The following is a 15,857-nucleotide window of genomic DNA, read 5'->3' as shown; positions in this document are numbered from 1 at the left end:
AAGTCTTCTTAAAAAGCTCTTTTCAGGGCTGCCTAGCGCAACCCCACCTGTTAGTGACCTGCTCTGCTGGCACCAACTTACAAACTGAGCTCCAGTGCCTGGAGGCGGGGTTATAGAGGAGGCGGGGCAATGCATCCAGGGAGCAGTCAAAGCTTTAGCCTGTTGGTGCCTCGGATCAATATCCAACTCCACACCCCCGATGTATTCCCTGTGGAATCCCAGTGTACCCCGCTGCAGAAATAAATATTTCTCCCCATACAGCAATACTATATCCCCAGAGCGTCTGCGTCTCTCTCACCTGGGCTGATCTCAGTAGGAACGGCCTCTTCCTTACACTGCCGGTGATATATCACGCCTCCCAGCTCATCCTGTCATACAAGAACATGTGTCACATACGTGTACTACCCACACATTACATGGGATATCTCTATAGGAGTCACACATAGGGCGGGGACATGGGAATAACACAATATCCTGCAATGTGAGGAGGAGAGGTCAGAGCAGGTTCCTCTACCTGATATTCCTGTGTCACAGTCCTGTTCTCTTCCTCTATACAGCCCGGAGAGTATAGAGGGGTCTCACAGGGGTCTGCGGGATTTCTAGAGCTGCACCCACCTGCGGGGAATGGATACAGAACATGACATTACAGTAAGTATAGTGATTCTATGTACAGTCAGTGGGGAGGTGAGGACTTCCCCACTGAGTAATGAGGAGACCACCGCCTGCCACCGAGTACAAGGTTACATGTAGGTCACACACTGACTCAGCCTGGACTTGTTACAGGAACACTGGCCACAATTACTGCACAGTAACTTGTGTAAGTGCAGAGACAATGGCAGAAATACCCCATATTACACTACTCGTCTAGGCAAGACGCCTACACCTGCTGTATGTCTGGGACCTGCAGATAAGACCTAACCATCAGCCATCCCCGGCTATCTGTGTTGTGTGGACTGCTCTAATTACTATGCAGCAAAGACCCGTAATAACCAGTCATGAGAACCCAGCAAAGAGGTGCTGCAGCAAGTACACACACCAAGGGGAAGGAGCCTGATGTTGGCAGCAACTATTCTCCTACAGCTGAGGATTCCACGTGGCGTGAAGATGACACATACAGTCGGCGAGGGTTTGCCAGTCAAGTGGTTGGCAATGGTGGGTTTACGATAAGAGAGCAATTAATATCAAGAAACTGAGATGCACAAGGGATATAGGTATACACCTGCTGCAGAAAAAAGGGGTATTGCCAACTTCACATAAACCAAATTATTAACTAGAAATACTGTGCCGGCGTATCCTAATAAGGGAAATAAACATCAATAAAATATATATATGTATGATTAATAATCACACTTCATAGAAAACAAACTATCACCTTTAACAGTGGATCGTGGGCTGGATTAGTTACAATCCTTTAAAACAACAAATTAGCAACTGAGTTACTTATGTATACCACAATGTACAACAGTCCATATTTTATTGGTTTAAAATATATTGTAGCAAATCAGTCATGGGAAGTTGTGAAAAGTAACCAATATAACTAAATAGTAATGAGTAACAGCTGGAGATTGGCCAGGCCGGCTCTATAAAACTGCCCATGTGTAGGAGACATGAAAGAGTAAGATGCAGCTTTACTGTGAGGAGAGATTTAACACTGACAGGAATTATGCTCTTCCCCTTCCCCAGCACTGACTATACTACATACACTGACTGTAATAAGGTTCCCCCCACCCCAGCACTGACATACACTGACAGGAATTATGCTCTTCCCCTTCCCTAGCACTGACTATACTACATACACTGACTGTAATAAGGTTCCCCCCACCCCAGCACTGACTATACTACATACACTGACAGGAATTATGCTCTTCCCCTTCCCCAGCACTGACTATACTACATACACTGACTGTAATAAGGTTCCCCCCACCCCAGCACTGACTATACTACATACACTGACAGGAATTATGCTCTTCCCCTTCCCCAGCACTGACTATACTACATACACTGACTGTAATAAGGTTCCCCCCACCCCAGCACTGACTATACTACATACGATGACAGGAATTATGCTCTTCCCCAGCACTGACTATACTACATGCACCGACTGCAATTAGGTTACCTCCCTCCCCAGGCCCAGCACTGACTATACTACATACACTGACAGGAATTAGGCCCCTCCCCCCCCCAGCACGGACTATATTACATACACTGATAGGAACTAGGCTTCTTCCTTCCTCAGGCCCAGCACTGACTATACTACATACACTGACAGGAATTAGGCTCCTCCCCTTCCCCAGCACTGACTATATTACATACACTGATAGGAATTAGGCTCACTCTACGACATACAATGACAGGAATTAGGCTTCTTCCTTCCTCAGGCCCAGCACTGACTACACTACATACACTGACAGGAATTAGGCTCCTCCCCTTCCCCAGCACTGACTATATTACATACACTGATAGGAATTAGGCTCACTCTACGACATACAATGACAGGAATTAGGCTTCTTCCTTCCTCATGCCCAGTACGGACTATACTACATACAGATGTAGCCATGCTCATCGTGGCTACATCTAGGCGGATTCGCGCCTTGTTTGGTGCGACCGAGTTTGCGTCTAAGGCACTTTGAATGGGGTGGTAAAATATGCAGCTCTGCGTGGCTAGGCGCAGGTGCGCTCCTACAGCCACCTCTATACCCCACAGTTACAGCATCCACAATGTGCCCACGCCCCTACAGCCACCTGTATACCCCAAGATTCCAGGGGGTACGTTTTTGTGGGGGGGGGGGGGGGGGGTTTATAAATAAATCTATAAACACTATAATCTTTATCACTGCTCAGCAAAATATCACCTGCTCTGACACTGCTGCAACCTGACCTCTCTATAGCTTCATATAGTTATGGCAAGGCGCCAGGCTTATTTTGAACAACAGATGTAATGTTTGACATATCACTATGTTGAAAGTTACTTTTATTTGCAATATTAAACCAATCTGCTATTTACATAGCATACAATTACACGCAATGTGGCCGTTATGTAACCCGCTCCCACTGCTGTCTCACCTGAGCTGGTGGGATCAGGGATGGGCCCCTCTTCCTTACACTGCGGGTGATACATCCTGTGTCCCGTCTCCGCCTGTCATACAAAGACAGAAATATTATTACACCGACCGTCTATACCAGAAGGATACACAGGATAAGGATATGAGAGTAAAATAATGCAGCCAGTCCCGCTACCTGATAATCCTCTATGAGAATCCGGTTCTCTTCCTTTATACAATCCCGAGAATGCAGAGGGGTCTCACATCGTTCTGGGGGGCTTCTAGAGCTACATTCACCTGCGGGGAGAATAGACAATAATAATAATAATAATAATAATAATAATAATAATAATAATAATTTTATTTATATAGCTCTCTTTCTCCAATAGGACTGAAGGCGCTTAACAGCCACACAGCATAATATAGTACAGAAATAATGAAGTACCGAAAAGCTTTTCATAAAATACAGAAGCATGTAGATACTAAAGGGACATTATGGAAATGCTGAGTAAACAGGAAAGTCTTGAGTCTACTTTTGAAGGATTCTATAGTTGGGGCCTCTCGCACTGTGCGGGGAAGTGAGTTCCATAGAGTCGGAGCCGCATGACTAAAACCTCCACCCCCAGATGAATTACGGGAGATTCTAGGTAGATGGTCATCATTACACTGGGGAAAGAATTTATCATCCAACCTTCCACCAGCCCCCAACATCTGCTAGATCGTTAATAGATATGAACGGGATTTGTCAGTCACCTTGGACCCACATGCAAAGCAAATGGGGGCCAATTAGGTCAAAACGGCAGTGATCGGTAACAGCCAGACAGCCGGAAGAGGGGCGGAGAAACACACATCCTGAGAGATATCCTCTTACCCACTGAGTCACGCAGCTGAGGAGGGTCCATTTCAACGTCCTTGTGTCCGCCTGAATAATCCCACTCTGTCACAGAGAACGAGACCTCCACATCATTACACTTCCCAGGCACCTGCAGCATAGGAGAGCTGGTTACATGACTTACCCCCCACACCTAAGAGTAATACATGCCACTGCAGGGCACAATGGGAGAGAATGGGTCAGGGAGCAATTACCGAGTGCGCCCTGACCAGTCATGGATCGGTATTGTTACACTTTAGCACAACAGTCAAAAGCTCTTATAACAATTATAAAACAAACAAAAACACACAGCATTCTCCCCAGAAAAATAAAGCTATATGTACAATAAGAGCGCTCACCTGTTCTGTCTCTCTGTGAGATTCCTCAGTAGGTGCCTGGATAATCCTGTCATGGTTCCTGTCCTCTGTTGGCACATGAGACGGAGCCTCCGTGTTTGGGCTCTGGGTGCCGCTGCTTCTGTCTGACACAGGGGGGCCGCTGATGTCTGTCACCTGCTCACCCGATTTTCTCACAACAATGAAATCCTATGAAACACAACAGCGAATGCCCAGATACAGCAACACATAGAGAGGTCACTATGCTGTATAAGCAGTGTCCTACATACAGACCATGTATAACACATAGAGATGTCACTATGCTGTACAAGCAGTGTCCTACATACAGACCATGTATAACACATAGAGATGTCACTATGCTGTACAAGCAGTGTCCTACATACAGACCATGTATAACACATAGAGATGTCACTATGCTGTACAAGCAGTGTCCTACATACAGACCATGTATAACACATAGAGATGTCACTATGCTGTACAAGCAGTGTCCTACATACAGACCATGTATAACACATAGAGATGTCACTATGCTGTACAAGCAGTGTCCTACATACAGACCATGTATAACACATAGAGATGTCACTATGCTGTACAAGCAGTGGCCTACATACAGACCATGTATAACACATAGCAGTCACTGCACATTCTGAGCGGTTTCATATCAATCACAGACCAACAGGATGCAGAGCAGATTGCCTATGTATCGGCTTACAATTAAGTACTGGAACGCAGCACCGTAATTACCCCCCTGTATATAAACTAAGGAACCAACAAAGACGACTGGAACCATAAGACGCAGAAGACACACAGAGGGGATATGCCGGCTCCTACCCATAATTCCTGGGGGGCCACTGCTGTATCTCTGTGGGAAAAATAGGAATTTGATATCTACCGGTAATTCGTTTTCTCGTAGTTCCTAGTGGATACTGGGGTCTTGTACTTTAGTACCATAGGGTATAATCGGGTCCACTAGAGCCTGGCACTTTAAAACCTTTAGCATGTGTATATGTGTGCTGGCTCCTCCCCTCTATGCCCCTTCTACCAGTCTAGGAAACTGTGCCCGAGGAGACAGACATACCACGAAAGAAGAAAACAGGTACAAGAGTGGTGAGGCACAAAGCCAACACACAACCATAACCGAAAGGAGGGCACTAACCAGAACAGAGGATACCAACACCAACCTAACCAGGATAGCAAAGCTATCCCAACAACATAATGGGTCCGCAATGGCGGGCCAACCAAACACTTACTCAGGTAAGCAGGAATTGAAGCACTGAGGTGGGCGCCCAGTATCCACTACTGACTACGAGAAAAGGAATTACCGGCAGGTATCAAATTCCTATTTTCTCTTACGTCCTAGTGGATACTGGGGATCTGTACTTTAGTACCATGGGGAAGTCCCAAAGCTCCCAAACGGGTGGGAGAGTGCCGAGACCCCTGTAACACCGCCTGACCATACTGAAGGTCATCCTTGGCCAAGGTGTCTAACCGATAGAACTTAACGAAAGTGTTCAAACCAAACCAATTAGCAGCTCGGCACAACTGTAAGGCCGAGACACCCCGGGCAGCAGCCCAGGAAGAGCCCACAGATCTCGGCCTGAATAGACTAGACGTCGGCAAAGGCAGAACCACCAAAGTATAAAGCTTGTTGAATGGTCAAACTCAGCCAACGAGCAATTGATTGCTTAGAAGCCGGACGACCAATTTTGGTGGCATCAAAGGACAAACAGCGAGTCAGATTTCCGATGACGAGCAGTCCGTTTGACATAAATCTTCAGAGCCATCACCACATCCAAGGACTCTGGACCAACGGAAGCGTCAGACAACACCGGAACCACAATGGGTTGATTCACATGAAAAGCAGACACCACTTTTGGCAAAAACTGGAGGCCGGATCCGGAGTTCCACCCTGTCTTCATGAAAAATCAAACAAGGGCTCTTACAGGATAAGGCCCCCAATTCAGAGACACGTCTGGCAGACGCTAATGCTAATAACATCACTGTCTTCCAGGTGAGAAATTTCAACTCCAACCTATGTAAGGGTTCAAACCAGTCCGAGTGAAGACAGGACAGAACCACATTGAGATACCACGGAGCCGGGAGGTATGAAGGACGGTTGCAGATGAAGAAAGTTTGTACTTCCGGCAACATGGCAAGTTGTTTCTGGAAGAAAATAGAGAGAGAGTGCCAAAATCTGAACTTTGATGGAACCTAAACGTAGGCCCATATCCACTCCCGCTTGCAGGAAAAGTAGAAAAATTACCCATTCTAAATTCCACGGGAGAAACCTTTCTACTGTCACACCAGAAAACATACTTTTTCCAGACACGATGATAATGTTTAGACGTAACCATCTTCCTGGCCTGGACCATGGTGGAAATAACCCGGGAGTGAAGACCTTTTTTAGCTAGAATCTCCCTCTCGACTTCCAAGTCGTCAAACGTAGCCGCTGTAAGTCTGGATAGACAAACGGACCTTGTTGAAGAAGATCCTTTTGAAGCGGTAGAGGCCAGGGATCCTCCAGAGTCATGGTTAGGAGGTCCGAGTACCACGCCCGTCGAGGCCAATCCGGGGCAATTCGAATTGTTTGGAAGCTTTCCCGTCTTAGTCTTTTTAGAACCCTTGGGATTAGCGGTAGAGTAGGGAACAGGTACACAAACTGGTACATCCATGGTGTCGTCAGCACATCCATGGTGTCGTCAGCGCATCCACTGCTACAGCCTGCGGATCCCTCGTTCTGGAACAGTAACAGCATAGCTTCTTGTTGAGACGAGAAGCCATCAGATCTATCTGCAGACAGCCCCACCGGTTAATTAACTGTTGAAACACCTGGGGATGTAGGCCCATTCCCCCGGATGGAGGTCGTGGCTACTGAGGAAGTCAGCTTCCCAGTTGTCCACTCCTGGAATGAATATGGCCGATATGTCCTTTGCGTTGGCGACCGCCCAGACGAGTATTCTTGACACTTCTCGCACCGCCGCTCTGCTTTTTGTTGCCCTTTATTGGTTTATGTACGCCACCGCCGTGCGTTGTCCGATTGAACCTGGATCGCTTGATCCTTCAGAAGATGGAAGGCTTGCAGAAGAGCATTGTAAATTGCCCTGAGTTCCAGGATGTTTATCAGCAAAGCAGATTCCTGAACTGATCATATCCCCTGGAACTGGGCCCCTTGTGTCACAGCTCCCCAACCCCGGTGGCTGGCATCCGTTGTCAGTAGAATCGACGAGTGGATATTGAAATTCCTGCCTTCTACCAGGTGAGGAACTTGTAACCACCATAACAGAGAAATCCGGGCTTTTGGAGATAAGGACACTTCCCGATGCATGTGAAGGCGAGACCCCGACCATTTGTCCAGCAGATCCAGCTGAAATGGCCGGGCATGAAATCTGCTGTATTGGATTGCCTTGTAAGCAGCAACCATCCTGCCCAGCAAGCGTATGCAAAGAAGTATGGATACCTTGCGAGGACGGAGCACTGAGCGGACCATAGCCAGGATAGCCAGGGCCTTGTCGATCGGAAGAAACATCTTTTGAGACACCGTATCCAGTATCATTCCCAGGAACTGAAGAAGTTGGGTCGGTTCCTGGTGAGATTTCTGGAAATTTAGAAACCACCCATGATCTGTAAGCAGGCGAGTCGTCAGATCGATGCTGGCAATAGACGCTCCCTGGACATAGCCTTTATCAGGAGATCGTCCAAGTAGGGGACTATGTTGACTCCCATTATGCGCAGTTGCAGCATCATCTCCACCATGACCTTGGTGAAGACCCTCTGAGCCTGAAACAGGAAATGGTCGTCCAAGATGGCGAACCTGAGGTAAGCCTGATGAGGGGGCCACATGGGAATGTGTAGGTAAGCATCCTTGACATCTAGGGATACCAGGAATTCCCCCTCTTCCAGACCAGACACCACTGCCCGCAGGGATTCAATCTTGAATTTGAACATACGCAGATACAGGTTTAGAGACTTCAGGTTTAAGATGGGTCGCACCGAACCGTCTTGTTTTGGAATGACAAAAAAGACTAGCGTAAAAACCCCTGTTGTGCAACGGAGGAGGTACTGGAACCACCACCCCTGTCCGCAAAAGCTTTTGAAAGGCCTCTTGCAAGGTAACTTTTGCTGCAGGCAAAACTGGTAGGCTCGATTTGAAAAATCTGTGAGGAGGAAGTGCTTGAAATTCCAGCCAGTATCCTTGGGAGATGAGGTGCCTCACCCAAGGATCCCGGCAGCGGTGAAGGCGAGCACCCACCTGAAAGTCGCCTTGCTACTGGGGCCAACAATCACGCGGAAGACTTAGCAGCAGGGGATCTGGTCCAGGGATGCAGCAGTTGCAGGTTTACGGGGCTTACCACGAGATCCTCTCGGAGTGGTGGAGACTCCCCGGTCCCTGCCTCTAAACCTTGCCACACGAAAGGACTGCAAGGAAGGTCCTGTGTAAGAACATCTAGCAGGTGGTGCAGCCGACGGCAGATAGGTAGACTTACCCGCCGTTGCCTGGGAGATCCGTTTATTTAATTCGTCCCCAAACAAGGCATCCCTTGTAAAAGGAAGACTTTCGACACACTTTTTGGAATCAGTGTCCGCTGACCGTTGACGTAACCACAGAGCTCTGCGTGCTGAGACAGCCATAGCAGTAGTGCGGCCATTTACCTTACACAATTCCTTAATAGCCTCGCTCATAAAATTTGCAGCATCCTGTATGTGTTGCAGAAGAGTAATGACCTCATCCTGGGGCAGGGAGTCTAATCCATTAATATTATCGGACCACTTGACCACTGTCCTGGAAATCCACCCAAAAACTATTGTGGGGCGCTGTGCTACACCTGCTGTCGTACATATTGCCTTGAGAGTGGTCTCAATTTTATGATCAGCAGGGTCTTTTAAGGATAAAGCCCCTGGCACCGGCAGTACCAATTTCTTAGACAGTCTTGACACAGACGTATCAACTGATGGGGGGTTTCCCCATACCTTCTTGCCCTCAGCTGGGAGGGTAAAGGCAGATAGAAACCTCTGAAGAATTTTAAATTTCTTGTCATGGTTTACCCATGCCTCCCTGGCCAGGGAGTTTAATTCCTTAGACACAGGAAAAGTGGCTGAGGTCTTAGGTCTAACATTAAAGTACAACTCCTCATCTGGTTCTGCCTCCTGATCTGGTATGTGAAGAACCTCTCTCTCAGCATAAATGAGGGCTTCCACCCCAGGGGACAGAGAGATGTCCTTATCCATATCATAATCATCCACATCAGGCTGATCAGAATCAGACTGGAGCACCTGTGGCAGTGAGCGTTTATGTGAAACCAACAGAGGGGGCTGAGAAGCCTTTCTGGTATCTGCTGCTTTAGCCACACAATCAATAGACTGTTTCAACACCTGTCTCTCCTATTTAGCTGCAACCAATTCTGAATTGACATTCTGAATCATGCTTTTAAAATTATCTAACCAGTCAGGTGCCTGTGAACTGTGTCCCTGTGGAGATAAGGAGCATTGTTCACACATGAGGGACCCCTCTGAAGAAGGGGTAGAGTTACAAGCAGCACACATAACCAAGGCCCTCATTCCGAGTTGATCGGTCGCAAGGCGAATTTAGCAGAGTTACACACGCTAAGCCGCCGCCTACTGGGAGTGAATCTTAGCTTCTTAAAATTGCGACCGATGTATTCGCAATAATGCGATTACTAACTACTTAGCAGTTTCAGAGTAGCTCCAGACTTACTCTGCCTGTGCGATCATTTCAGTGCTTGTCGTTCCTGGTTGACGTCACAAACACACCCAGCGTTCGCCCAGGCACTCCCACCGTTTCTCCGGCCACTCCTGCGTTTTTCCCGGAAACGGTAGCGTTTTCAGCCACACGCCCCTGAAACGCCGTGTTTCCGCCCAGTAACACCCATTTCCTGTCAATCACATTACGTTCGCCGGAGCGAAGAAAAAGGCGTGAGTAAAAATACTTTCTTCATAGTAAAGTTACTTGGCGCAGTCGCAGTGCGAACATTGCGCATGCGTACTAAGCGGATTTTCACTGCGATGCGATGAAAAATACCGAGCGAACAACTCGGAATGAGGGCCCATATCCACAGACATATGTACACGATTGTAATACAGCGCAGCTCACTGAAACACCTCCACATAGACCCTAGAGAGCCCCTGGAGTGACACTGAGGAAACGGAGGCCAGCACACAAACACAGCAGCCCAGTGTGTGAAATTTTGTGTTATGACCTTAAATGTGCAGCAGCGCTACCGCTGGTGTGCTCCCCCCCTGCTATGAACCCCTTGTACCAATACAGAAGTCTGCCAACAGTGAGGGTCCGTGGAGAAGCAGCATGCATGCAGCCTTTATAATCCGCAGCAGCAGGAAAAGGCGCCTTCCCGCCTCTGGTCCCGCTGTCCGGGAAGCCCCGCCCCTTGTAATGGCGCGCGGTCCCTTAGTATTTTATACTGGCTGATGGGCATATAAAAAAAACAAAAAAAACAAAACACAGTACACCCAAAGCCTAAATGACAGGGAGCACTGCAGAGCATGTGCCCTGAGCCAGTGTAGTCAGTGGAGGACACTGCAACTGGAGGCCCGTGACCGCCGTGTGACATGCCGCTAGGGAGGCCAATCCCGGTATCGGGATCGGCGGGATACCGGGATTCTGGCCCACCAATCCCGGGATTACGCAGTTTAGCCAGGCAGCGCTGGCAGCGGGGTGTTTTTAAAGGTGATGTGAGCAGTATGAACAAACACTGACCGCGCCAGCGTCATTTCAAATGTAGCGCCGGCCGCCAGCCAATAGGAGATGGTGGACCGGCAGCCAATGAGGAAAGCGGCCACAGCTTCTAATTGGCTGCCGGACTGCACGTTCTGACTGGCAGGCGGACAGCGCTACATTTGAAATGCCGCCGGTGCGGCCAGCGTTTGTTCATGCCGCCCGCATCACCTTTAAAAACACCCCGCTGCTAGAGCCACCCGGGCCGTACAGTGTTTGTCCATGGCTGCCGCTGCCCGCCTATAATAGTACATTTTAAAACCTAAACCCACCCTCCCTGCAGCCTCCCTCCCGCGCTGCTCCCTACATCGCATCCTCCCTCCCGTGCTGCTCCCTACATCGCATCCTCCCTCCCGCGCTGCTCCCTACATCGCATCCTCCCTCCCGCGCTGCTCCCTACATCGCATCCTCCCTCCCGCGCTGCTCCCTACATCGCATCCTCCCTCCCGCGCTGCTCCCTACATCGCATCCTCCCTCCCGCGCTGCTCCCTACATCGCATCCTCCCTCCCGCGCTGCTCCCTACATCGCATCCTCCCTCCCGCGCTGCTCCCTACATCGCATCCTCCCTCCCGCGCTGCTCCCTACACCGCATCCTCCCTCCCGCACTGCTCCCTACACCCACCCTCCGTCCCACACTACTCCCTACACCCACCCTCCCTTGCTGTTCCCTACACTTCCACTCTCCCTGCTCCCTACTGCAATCCCGGGATTGAGCGTTTTTCAATCCCGATGCTCGGGATTGAAAAAATGGCCCAGGATTGGCCTCCCTACATGCCGCAACATCGCACCGGGGACCCGCTAACCGGGACCCCGGTGTTAGCACTCACCGCACCTGACGATCTTCGCCATCTGTTAGAGGGTGGTGGCTAGCTGCTGGCGTGGGCACACACAGTAATGGTGTGTGAAACATCACCTCAGGAGCTCAATGTCCTGTCAGCTGGGATTATGAATCATTAACCCCCAGGAGGTTGGGTTGGTCCCCCCTCGGAGTCCCATGAAGTAGGTAGACTGGTTGCCAACCAGAACTACCTGAAAATAAATAACTAAAATAAGAAATTAAGGAAACTCTGGAGCTCCAGAGAAATGCACCCGGCTCCTTGGGCACATCTTTCTAAACTGAGTCTGGTAGGAGGGGCATAGTGGGGAGGAGCCAGCACACACACACACTAAAGGTTTTAAAATGCCAGGCTCCAGTGGACCCGATCCATACCCCATGGTACTAAAGTACAGATCCCCAGTATCCACTATGATGTAAGAGAAATTTAACTTTATAGATAAAACCCCTGAAGACGACTTGACGTGAATTACTATTTATGAGAATGAATGTCCCCAGTTAGCTATGCACCAGTGACATCAGAGACATGAGGCATTTCTGACACTTGGTGCCTCGTGCCTCAAAGCAGTCACAGATTCAAAGTTCATTGATGGGTTACAGGGCAATAAGTACTTGTTCAGATTACAAAATGGCTGCCTGCATAGTAATTTGGCAAAAGGTGCAGTTTAACGGAAGAATGCCAGCTGCTACTACCCCAGGTATTTTTCCCCTGTAGTTTGCTAGAGAATAGAACAGTGAGGTATCTAGCGCCTCTCACCTCTCTAGTCAGCAGACCTATAATCTCCATGGTGAGACTCAGCAGCTTGTCTATGATCAGGTCTTTGTTTCTATCAAGCAGTAGTGAGTGCCGTAGATGTTCCAGGAACTGGACCTCCATGGTTGGTCTTGAGTGGACGTCTCCTAAGGGAATAAAATGTTCCATGAGCTCCATGTACGAGGGTGGTTCTATAAGTACAGTAAAAAGACCACTCACATGTGTAATGTTCTCTATTTCATACTAATTCCCCACCAGGCCAGAGTAGGTGGACCACGGCTTCCCCTACCGGCCATCAGACTGTGCCTCATATCAGTCATACTGTCCCAGCATCAGATGTAAGATGACGGGGCCGGCGGACACATGGTAAGACATTGAGGTGCGCCGTGTGATCAGATTTATGTGTTTAGAGGGCACATCAGCAGCTGACATTCATCGCCAACTTGTTGAGGTGTACGGTGATAACGCCATGTCACAGAAACAGGTTTAGTGCACTATGGGGTAGATGTATGAAGCAGTGAAAAGAGTGGAGAAGTTGCCGGTGGCAACCAATCAGCTGCTACCTATCATTTTCTAGAATGCACTTGATAAATGTTACTTTAAAGCTGATTGGTTGCCATTGGCAACTTCTCCACTCCACGTCACTGCTTCATACATTTCCTCCTATATCCGCTCTCCCTTGTAACAGCGGGCCCTGCTATATACCATAATATAATAAGCCATGTATACATATAGACTGTATTAAAGCCACTATGGGCTAAGTACACGATAAAACCAGGTATAGGGAATACACGTCTAACGAAAGGTGTCTCAATACTCTTATCTAGGAAGCCTCAACAACATGCAATGCATTCCGGGGCTTGGATGCGGTGAGTACTCTATATCAGTGATGGGGAATCTTGGCACTACAGCTGTTGCTGAACTACACATCCCAGCATGCCCTGCAACAGTATTAGCATAGCCAAGGAGCAAAACGGTAGCAGGGCATGCTGGTATGTGTAGTTCAACAACAGTTGGAGTGCCATAGGTTCCCTAATACTGCTCTATAGAATCCTATGGGCTTCTGTTGCATTGACCCTTGAAAGAAAGCCAAATCGGATCCCTCCGAGCAACTTCCCCCTCCTCCCCGAGTGACGCACACACAGATGGACTCTGGATTCTAAACCCGCAAGTCCCCACACTTCAAGACCTGTTAGCTGCCCTTTGCTGAAATATTCATGCATACGTTGTTCGTAGACGCTGCTATGGCGGGATGTATCGCGCGCCAGGCAACCCACCCTTAGTGTTAAAAGGTCATCATTTAAAATGCTTGTTACAATTTGTATGAATATGGTGCAGCACCAATTGTGCAATTAGCAAAGCTCCGATGCTTTAACCTGAAGTCTCATCGCATAAAACAGGATGCAATCAGTTTACCAGCTGTCGAGTTCCCGGCGTTCAGGAGACCGACGCCAGAATCCCGACACCCGGTGATATACCGAAAGCCAGAATCCTGACACCCGCCTGGTATTCCCACTCGGTTGCTCGGTCCACACCACCAGCCGAGTGGGAATAGAACCTGTGGCGATCGCAGCAAGCCCACAAGGGGACTCGCTGCTGGGATTCCACTGTCTGTATAGTGTGACAGCCGACATCCCGTCTGCCGGGAGATCGTATGTATTCCAAAAACTGCAGACTGTTAGCAATAGTCAAATATTGCAATCAGCCGTATTGAGAATCACATGAGGCAGCCTTGAATAAGCACCCCACAAAGACACTAATGGGAACAGTGCAAATATCCTAGCGCAGAGGTTCCCAAACGCTGACCTCAACAGGCCAGGTTTTAAGTATATCCATGATTGGACACATAGTACCTTAGTCAATTTGATTTAACCATCTGTGCTGAGCCATGAAGATCTGTAAAACCTAGACCATTAGGGTGCCTCCGTTAGGGTGCCGTGAGGACGGCGTTTGGGAACCTCTGTCTTAGTCACGCCTCAGGAGCCAACTGGTATTAATGCATCTTGCGGGATCCGAGCACTATGCAGTGAGCCCGGTAAGCGAGGGCTGGATGGTACTGCAATCACCGGCTATTCCTGCCGACTCAGTCGCTACTTCGTGCACACGGTCAATTAGACGACAAGCCCAGCCGTAGAGGGGCTGCATGCAAATCACCGGTAATAATGCAATCGCAGCTGATCTGCAATGAGGCCAGTGATTTCATCCTGGTCCCCCTGTGGTCATGTGACATGGGATGGTGGGGGGAGGGGGGTGCTGGGATCATATGCTCTCCCAGCCATGTATAATGACCTGCACAGGCTGAGATGGTAGGGGGGCTCCAGCCCTGTACCCCCTCATACAACAACATGTACTATCTGCATGATAACAATGACAGCAGCTCATAACTTACCCTGGCAGCAGGATGTGTCACCGGGTGGTGGGCAATCACTATGCAATGCGAGCCTCTTACACCAACACGCCGCAAAGGCTGATGGGAGCTGTAGCCCTGACCAGTACACACTGAAGCGGCAGAACTACAATTCCCAGCTAGCATTTAGCTACGTGGTGATCCATCAGCCGGTGGCCGGAAGACGAGATGTTTACAATAGATGAACAATGGAAACCACCCTAGTGACTCGGGTCCCTGTATGGCGACCTATGCGGCGGCCATGTTTCTGAAGACCACGACTAATTGTGCCTATAGCAAATGTACCAAACAAAATGGCCGCTGTCAGTCAGATAATGAGGCGCTTGTAGTAGAGACGCCAAGTGCCGGGCGTCAGGAGGCTGTCATCACGCCAGTCACACAGTCCTTCTTCCCCCCTCCAGCTAACCAGTCCGAATAGCGGGCGGAGCCCCTACGAACGGCTGGTCACATGGTGTGACTTCATCAGGGCTCCGTCCGGGGACCGTACCTGTGCAGTATGCTGTCCTCTAGCGCCGCCCCTTTTTGAACTGGAATTGCTATCAGTATATATTCAATAAAGGTTGTGGATAAAGGACCAGTGATGTCGCTACTTATTTTCCCTTCGTGGAAATGACCCGGATGTGACATCAAGTGAGGGCGGAAGTTCTCTTCTGCCCTTACAACATGTTTATGTTTTCTCCAATCTCTGTTTGTTGAAGGGTATTGTGTTTTATTATGATGTATTGTACCTTCGCAGGCTCACTTTGCTCGCCACTCTTTGAGGCCGGTGTATCACTCCGCCGCTTCTCGGGCCTAGTGTATCGCTCCACCAATCATCAGGACCGGTGTCTCTGCTTTGCTCGCC

The 15,857-nt window shown here is 49.1% G+C and overlaps 1 protein-coding gene across 10 annotated transcripts in view; it reads right to left on the bottom strand.

Moving 5' to 3' along the window:
* The window catches only part of LOC134981122 (oocyte zinc finger protein XlCOF7.1-like), a 121,043-nt gene extending 105,441 nt beyond the window's left edge, over positions 1-15,602 (bottom strand). For 2 of the 10 annotated variants that reach the window (XM_063948306.1, XM_063948307.1), the window contains exons 1-8: positions 14,673-14,816; positions 12,610-12,752; positions 4,272-4,457; positions 3,913-4,024; positions 3,238-3,338; positions 3,064-3,136; positions 515-615; positions 299-368 (exon numbers count right to left, since the gene is read on the bottom strand). In XM_063948306.1, coding sequence (XP_063804376.1) covers positions 299-368; positions 515-615; positions 3,064-3,136; positions 3,238-3,338; positions 3,913-4,024; positions 4,272-4,457; positions 12,610-12,752; positions 14,673-14,751 — 865 coding nt within the window. In that variant the 5' untranslated portion in view covers positions 14,752-14,816. The other 8 variants (XM_063948305.1, XM_063948303.1, XM_063948302.1 and 5 more) reach the window with 8 other exon arrangements.
* Positions 15,603-15,857: the final 255 nt, after the last annotated feature.

This window comes from Pseudophryne corroboree, chromosome 12, assembly GCF_028390025.1.
Source record: "Pseudophryne corroboree isolate aPseCor3 chromosome 12, aPseCor3.hap2, whole genome shotgun sequence".
In the NCBI taxonomy this organism is placed as follows: domain Eukaryota; kingdom Metazoa; phylum Chordata; class Amphibia; order Anura; family Myobatrachidae; genus Pseudophryne; species Pseudophryne corroboree.
Note: the sequence above shows the minus strand (reverse complement) of the source record. Positions and strands in the feature narration are given on the sequence as shown.